Below are 7,500 nucleotides of genomic sequence, written 5' to 3' on the forward strand. Positions count from 1 at the left end.
CTCTTTATGACATCTGGATTTGTGCAGAAATAAAGAAAGTAAAGTACAGTAAGAAACCAACGCTTGGACCTGCAGAGACAAACGCCAAATAATTCCAGAATCAAACTTTGAGAGTTTCTTAGAGAGCTAGAAAGTTGTAAACATCTGTCGGTTCAAACTTGTTAAAGGCTTTATATGTGATGTTTTGATCCAGCAGATGTCGCCCTTGAGCACCAGCATGAAACCAAAACAACTCGCGCTGCATTGTTGTGTTAGCATGCTAATGCTAGCGATCTTTATTATGCTCGTATCTTCACACTGCATGTAAATTTACCTGAAATGAGCGTGATCTAGAAACACAGTTAAGCAGTGAGTACAGTATGTTATTCTTCTTTTCTCTAGTCCCTCAATTAAACAACTTTTATACACGAGGGGAGGAGTCAGCCGGCCGTCCGGGCGATGTAAACAAAGTGAAGATAGGACTCTGAAAACTCTGAAAACATCACAGACAGTGGGACTCGGGTGTTACACCCATTGTAGACAGTCATGACTCACAGAGTTATTTTTAGAGGAGATACTTGATTTATACATTTAAGTGAGAAAAATCACATTTAAAGACTTTAAGGTGAGGATTTGATTCTGTTTACTTTAAAGAATCTGTTGAACTGTTTGAAGACATCAGCTGTTCACTCAGACAAAGAGGCCGTACATTTCAGGGAAGAACTCCGATGTTTGATGAAGTCGGGTTTTCTTGTCTTGGAGGTTTTTTGTCTCGTGTCTGAAATGTTAAGAGAAAGCGTTTTGGTGTGTCCCGTGGCGTGCAGACGATGCAGGGCAGCGACTGTATCTTCGAGGCGGTGGAGCAGCAGGACTTGGACTCGGTGCAGATCCTCCTGTACCAGTTCTCGGCCGAGGAGCTGGACCTGAACACGCCCAACAGCCAGGGCCTGACGCCACTCGACATCGCCATCATGACCAACAACACGCCCATCGCCAAGCTGCTTCTGAAGGCCGGCGCCAAGGAGAGCCCGCACTGTGAGTACAACGGGGAGGGGCTACCTGACTGTTTGTATACCTATGTATGTCAAGAAAAAATTTTATGTTTAATTTTTTGATTTTTTTGATTTTTTTATCGTATCGAGCTCTTCTCTCATTTCATCACGCGGGAATAAAGCAAACAACATGTTGCTTTGTGTTTCTGAGGATGAAGGACAACATGAACATTCAGATGATCAATGTATTGTTAGCGTTCACAAAGACTGGTGTCTCAGTGAGTGACGACAAACAGAGAGACGCTGCTCATTATGAGGAGCTGGTGTGTTTATCGATCGCTCTGCGTTCGCAGAGTAGAAGAAGAAAAGAGCAGAACAAAGATGGCTGCTGTGAATCGTCAACGTGAGCCTTTCTTCTCCAGACACAGCATGAGTGGTGATGTTGTTGTTTTTGTTGATGTGTTTGTTGTTGAGTTATTTGATTTGAATTTGAAGGCAAATTCATCATCAAGTTTATCTTTGGCAGCCAAAGTGTTTCAAGTCTTTAAACATCATATACAGTCGGGTTTTTCTTTTTACGATGCCATGTTGATAAAGTGATGAAAAATACGATCAAGAGTCTGTATGTTGTGTTTTATTTTGAAAATGAACTTCCTGTCCGGGTCTCCTCTCCTCTCCTCTCATCTCCTCTCATCTCCTCCTGTCTCCTCTCGTCTCCTCCTGTTTCCTCTCCTCTCCTCTCGTCTCCTCTCTTCTCCTCTCCTCTCCTCTCATCTCCTCTCGTCTCCTCCTGTCTCCTCTCGTCTCCTCCTGTTTTCTCTCCTCTCGTCTCCTCTCTTCTCCTCTCCTCTCCTCTCGTCTCCTCTCGTCTCCTTTCTTCTCCTCTCTTCTCCTCTCCTCTCCTCTCGCCTCCTCTCATCTCCTCTCGTCTCCTCTCGTCTCCTCCTGTCTCTTCTCCTCTCTTCTCCTCTCGTCTCCTCTCGTCTCGTCTCCTCTCCTCCTGTCTCCTCCTGTCTCCTCCTGTCTCCTTCTGTCTCCTCTCGTCTCCTCCTGTCTCCTCTCCTCTCTTCTCCTCTCGTCTCCTCTCTTCTCCTCTCTTCTCCTCTCGTCTCCTCTCGTCTCCTTTCTTCTCCTCTCCTCTCCTCTCGTCTCCTCTCTTCTCCTCTCCTCTCGTCTCCTCCTGTCTCTTCTCCTCTCTTCTCCTCTCGTCTCCTCTCCTCTCCTCCTGTCTCCTCCCGTCTCCTTCTGTCTCCTCTCCTCTCCTCTCTTCTCCTCTCGTCTCCTCTCGTCTCCTCTCGTCTCCTCATGTCTCCTCTCGTCTCCTCCTGTCTCGTCTCCTCTCGTCTCCTCTCTTCTCCTCTCGTCTCCTCTCGTCTCCTCTCTTCTCCTCTCTTCTCTTCTCTTCTCTTCTCCGCTCCTCTCCTCTCCTCTCGTCTCCTCCTGTCTCGTCTCCTCTCGTCTCCTCTCGTCTCCTCCTGTCTCCTCTCCTCTCGTCTCCTCCTGTCTCCTCTCGTCTCCTCCTGTCTCGTCTCCTCTCGTCTCCTCCTGTCTCCTCTTGTCTACTCCTGTCTCCTCTCCTCTCTTCTCCTCTCCTCTCGTCTCCTCTCGTCTCCTCCTGTCTCCTCTCGCCTCCTCTCTTCTCCTCTCGTCTCCTCTCGTCTCCTCTCTTCTCTCTTCTCCTCTCCTCTCGTCTCCTCTCTTCTTCTCTCTTCTCCTCTCCTCTCCTCTCCTCTCCTCTCCTCTCCTCTCCTCTCGCCTCCTCTCGCCTCCTCTCCTCTCCTCTCTCTCGTCTCTGAAGTTTCCTCCTCTAACGTTTGGCCTCCTCTCTCTCTCTCTCTCTCGGTGCAGAGCTGTAGCTTTTATCCGTGCAGTCTGACCTTTTTCAGCCTGATAGATTCCGGCCTCATTTAGAGGTGGACAGATCAGAGTGATCCCTCTGTTTGTTTACACCGGTTGTCATGGTTACGCGTTTGCAAAAGTGGACTGTTGGCGAGGGAGGGAGAAACAAAGTGCGGTTGTTAAAGGTTGTGTTGTGTTAAAGGACCACGGTGTCGAGGATCATCTGGACGAACAGAGCGGTGTTCAGATTCTCTAAAAACATTTTGTCTGTTTTCTTTCTGAATTCAGTTTGTATCTTCTCAGAGCGTTAGTCGACTGGTGTCTCTTCAGAGCCGTTAGTCGACTGGTGTCTCTTCAGAGCCGTTAGTCGACTGGTGTCTCTTCAGAGCCGTTAGTCGACTGGTGTCTCTTCAGAGCCGTTAGTCGACTGGTGTCTCTTCAGAGCCGTTAGTCGACTGGTGTCTCTTCAGAGCCGTTAGTCGACTGGTGTCTCTTCAGAGCCGTTAGTCGACTCGTGTCTCCTCAGAGCCGTTAGTCGACTGGTGTCTCTTCAGGGCCGTTAGTCGACTCGTGTCTCTTCAGGGCCGTTAGTCGACTCGTGTCTCTTCAGGGCCGTTAGTCGACTCGTGTCTCTTCAGGGCCGTTAGTCGACTCGTGTCTCCTCAGAGCCGTTAGTCGACTCGTGTCTCTTCAGGGCCGTTAGTCGACTCATGTCTCCTCAGGGCCGTTAGTCGACTCGTGTCTCTTCAGAGCCGTTAGTCGACTCGTGTCTCTTCAGTCGTTAGTCGACTCGTGTCTCTTCAGGGCCGTTAGTCGACTTGTGTCTCCTCAGAGCCGTTAGTCGACTCGTGTCTCTTCAGCCGTTAGTCGACTCGTGTCTCTTCAGAGCCGTTAGTCGACTCGTGTCTCCTCAGAGCCGTTAGTCGACTCGTGTCTCTTCAGAGCCGTTAGTCGACTCGTGTCTCCTCAGAGCCGTTAGTCGACTCGTGTCTCTTCAGAGCCGTTAGTCGACTCGTGTCTCCTCAGGGCCGTTAGTCGACTCGTGTCTCTTCAGGGCCGTTAGTCGACTCGTGTCTCCTCAGGGCCGTTAGTCGACTCGTGTCTCTTCAGAGCCGTTAGTCGACTCGTGTCTCCTCAGAGCCGTTAGTCGACTCGTGTCTCCTCAGAGCCGTCTCCAGATTAGTTGACTCGTGTCTCTTCAGGGCCGTTAGTCGACTCGTGTGTCTCCTCAGAGCCGTCTTCAGATTAGTGGACTCGTGTCTCTTCAGTCGTTAGTCGACTCGTGTCTCTTCAGACGTTCGTCGACTCGTGTCTCCTCAGGGCCGCTAGTCGACTCGTGTCTCCTCAGGGCCGTTAGTCGACTCATGTCTCTTCAGTCGTTAGTCGACTCGTGTCTCTTCAGGGCCGTTAGTCGACTCGTGTCTCCTCAGAGCCGTTAGTCGACTTGTGTCTCCTCAGGGCCGTTAGTCGACTCGTGTCTCTTCAGTCGTTAGTCGACTCGTGTCTCTTCAGGGCCGTTAGTCGACTCGTGTCTCTTCAGGGCCGTTAGTCAACTCGTGTCTCCTCAGAGCCGTTAGTCGACTCGTGTCTCCTCAGAGCCGTTAGTCGACTCGTGTCTCCTCAGAGCCGTTAGTCGACTCGTTTCTCCTCAGCCGTTAGTCGACTCGTGTCTCCTCAGAGCCGTTAGTCGACTCGTGTCTCTTCAGTCGTTAGTCGACTCGTGTCTCCTCAGGGCCGTTAGTCGACTCGTGTCTCCTCAGGGCCGTTAGTCGACTCGTGTCTCTTCAGTCGTTAGTTGACTCGTGTCTCCTCAGAGCCATTAGTCGACTCGTGTCTCCTCAGAGCCGTTAGTCGACTCGTGTCTCGACTCGTGTCTCTTCAGTCGTTCGTCGACTCGTGTCTCTTCAGTCGTTAGTCGACTCGTGTCTCCTCAGAGCCGTTAGTCGACTCGTGTCTCTTCAGAGCCGTTAGTCGACTCGTGTCTCCTCAGAGCCGTTAGTCGACTCGTGTCTCTTCAGGGCCGTTAGTCGACTTGTGTCTCCTCAGGGCCGTTAGTCGACTCGTGTCTCTTCAGTCGTTAGTCGACTCGTGTCTCTTCAGGGCCGTTAGTCGACTCGTGTCTCTTCAGGGCCGTTAGTCGACTCGTGTCTCTTCAGGGCCGTTAGTCAGCTCGTGTCTCCTCAGAGCCGTTAGTCGACTCGTGTCTCCTCAGAGCCGTTAGTCGACTCGTGTCTCCTCAGAGCCGTTAGTCGACTCGTGTCTCCTCAGCCGTTAGTCGACTCGTGTCTCCTCAGAGCCGTTAGTCGACTCGTGTCTCTTCAGTCGTTAGTCGACTCGTGTCTCCTCAGGGCCGTTAGTCGACTCGTGTCTCTTCAGTCGTTAGTCGACTCGTGTCTCCTCAGAGCCGTTAGTCGACTCGTGTCTCCTCAGAGCCGTTAGTCGACTCGTGTCTCGACTTGTGTCTCTTCAGTCGTTAGTCGACTCGTGTCTCTTCAGTCGTTAGTCGACTCGTGTCTCTTCAGTCGTTAGTCGACTGGTGTCTCTTCAGTCGTTAGTCGACTCGTGTCTCTTCAGTCGTTAGTCGACTCGTGTCTCTTCAGTCGTTCGTCGACTCGTGTCTCTTCAGTCGTTAGTCGACTCGTGTCTCCTCAGAGCCGTTAGTCGACTCGTGTCTCTTCAGTTGTTTGTCGACTCGTGTCTCTTCAGGGCCGTTAGTCGACTCGTGTCTCTTCAGTCGTTAGTCGACTCGTGTCTCCTCAGAGCCGTTAGTCGACTCGTGTCTCTTCAGTCGTTAGTCGACTCGTGTCTCCTCAGAGCCGTTAGTCGACTCGTGTCTCTTCAGTCGTTAGTCGACTCGTGTCTCCTCAGGGCCGTTAGTCGACTCGTGTCTCTTCAGTCGTTAGTTGACTCGTGTCTCCTCAGAGCCATTAGTCGACTCGTGTCTCCTCAGAGCCGTTAGTCGACTCGTGTCTCGACTCGTGTCTCTTCAGTCGTTCGTCGACTCGTGTCTCTTCAGTCGTTAGTCGACTCGTGTCTCCTCAGAGCCGTTAGTCGACTCGTGTCTCTTCAGAGCCGTTAGTCGACTCGTGTCTCCTCAGAGCCGTTAGTCGACTCGTGTCTCTTCAGGGCCGTTAGTCGACTTGTGTCTCCTCAGGGCCGTTAGTCGACTCGTGTCTCTTCAGTCGTTAGTCGACTCGTGTCTCTTCAGGGCCGTTAGTCGACTCGTGTCTCTTCAGGGCCGTTAGTCAGCTCGTGTCTCCTCAGAGCCGTTAGTCGACTCGTGTCTCCTCAGAGCCGTTAGTCGACTCGTGTCTCCTCAGAGCCGTTAGTCGACTCGTGTCTCCTCAGCCGTTAGTCGACTCGTGTCTCCTCAGAGCCGTTAGTCGACTCGTGTCTCCTCAGAGCCGTTAGTCGACTCGTGTCTCTTCAGGGCCGCTAGTCGACTCGTGTCTCTTCAGGGCCGTTAGTCGACTCGTGTCTCTTCAGAGCCGTTAGTCGACTCGTGTCTCTTCAGAGCCGTTAGTCGACTCGTGTCTCTTCAGGGCCGTTAGTCGACTCGTGTCTCCTCAGAGCCGTTAGTCGACTCGTGTCTCTTCAGTCGTTAGTCGACTCGTGTCTCCTCAGGGCCGTTAGTCGACTCGTGTCTCTTCAGTCGTTAGTCGACTCGTGTCTCCTCAGAGCCGTTAGTCGACTCGTGTCTCGACTCGTGTCTCTTCAGTCGTTAGTCGACTCGTGTCTCTTCAGTCGTTAGTCGACTCGTGTCTCTTCAGTCGTTAGTCGACTCGTGTCTCTTCAGTCGTTAGTCGACTCGTGTCTCTTCAGTCGTTAGTCGACTCGTGTCTCCTCAGAGCCGTTAGTCGACTCGTGTCTCCTCAGAGCCGTTAGTCGACTCGTGTCTCTTCAGTTGTTTGTCGACTCGTGTCTCTTCAGGGCCGTTAGTCGACTCGTGTCTCTTCAGTCGTTAGTCGACTCGTGTCTCCTCAGAGCCGTTAGTCGACTCGTGTCTCTTCAGTCGTTAGTCGACTCGTGTCTCCTCAGAGCCGTTAGTCGACTTGTGTCTCCTCAGAGCCGTTAGTCGACTCGTGTCTCTTCAGGGCCGTTAGTCGACTCGTGTCTCTTCAGGGCCGTTAGTCGACTCGTGTCTCTTCAGGGCCGTTAGTCAACTCGTGTCTCCTCAGAGCCGTTAGTCGACTCGTGTCTCCTCAGAGCCGTTAGTCGACTCGTGTCTCTTCAGTCGTTAGTCGACTCGTGTCTCTTCAGGGCCGTTAGTCAACTCGTGTCTCCTCAGAGCCGTTAGTCGACTCGTGTCTCCTCAGAGCCGTTAGTCGACTCGTGTCTCCTCAGAGCCGTTAGTCGACTCGTGTCTCTTCAGTTGTTTGTCGACTCGTGTCTCCTCCGGGCCGTTAGTCGACTCGTGTCTCTTCAGTCGTTAGTCGACTCGTGTCTCTTCAGTCATTAGTCGACTCGTGTCTCTTCAGTCGTTAGTCGACTCGTGTCTCTTCAGTCGTTAGTCGACTCGTGTCTCCTCAGGGCCGTTAGTCGACTCGTGTCTCCTCAGAGCCGTTAGTCGACTCGTGTCTCCTCAGAGCCGTTAGTCGACTCGTGTCTCCTCAGAGCCGTTAGTCGACTTGTGTCTCTTCAGGGCCGTTAGTCGACTCGTGTCTCTTCAGTCGTTAGTCGACTCGTGTCT

At 52.0% G+C, this 7,500-nt stretch overlaps 2 protein-coding genes across 3 annotated transcripts in view; one reads left to right on the forward strand and one right to left on the reverse strand.

Annotated features, from left to right (window-relative positions):
- The window catches only part of arg1 (arginase 1), a 213,217-nt gene that overhangs the window by 87,067 nt on the left and 118,650 nt on the right, over positions 1 to 7,500 (reverse strand). The window lies entirely within an intron of this gene.
- ankfn1 (ankyrin repeat and fibronectin type III domain containing 1) overlaps positions 1 to 7,500 on the forward strand; it is a 121,018-nt gene that overhangs the window by 70,374 nt on the left and 43,144 nt on the right. For both annotated transcript variants that reach the window (XM_061027482.1, XM_061027483.1), the window contains one exon: positions 804 to 1,014. In XM_061027482.1, the coding sequence (XP_060883465.1) occupies positions 804 to 1,014 (211 nt within the window). The remainder of the gene's footprint in view (positions 1 to 803; positions 1,015 to 7,500) is intronic.

This window comes from Labrus mixtus, chromosome 21 (assembly GCF_963584025.1).
Source record: "Labrus mixtus chromosome 21, fLabMix1.1, whole genome shotgun sequence".
Classification (NCBI taxonomy): Eukaryota; Metazoa; Chordata; class Actinopteri; order Labriformes; family Labridae; genus Labrus; species Labrus mixtus.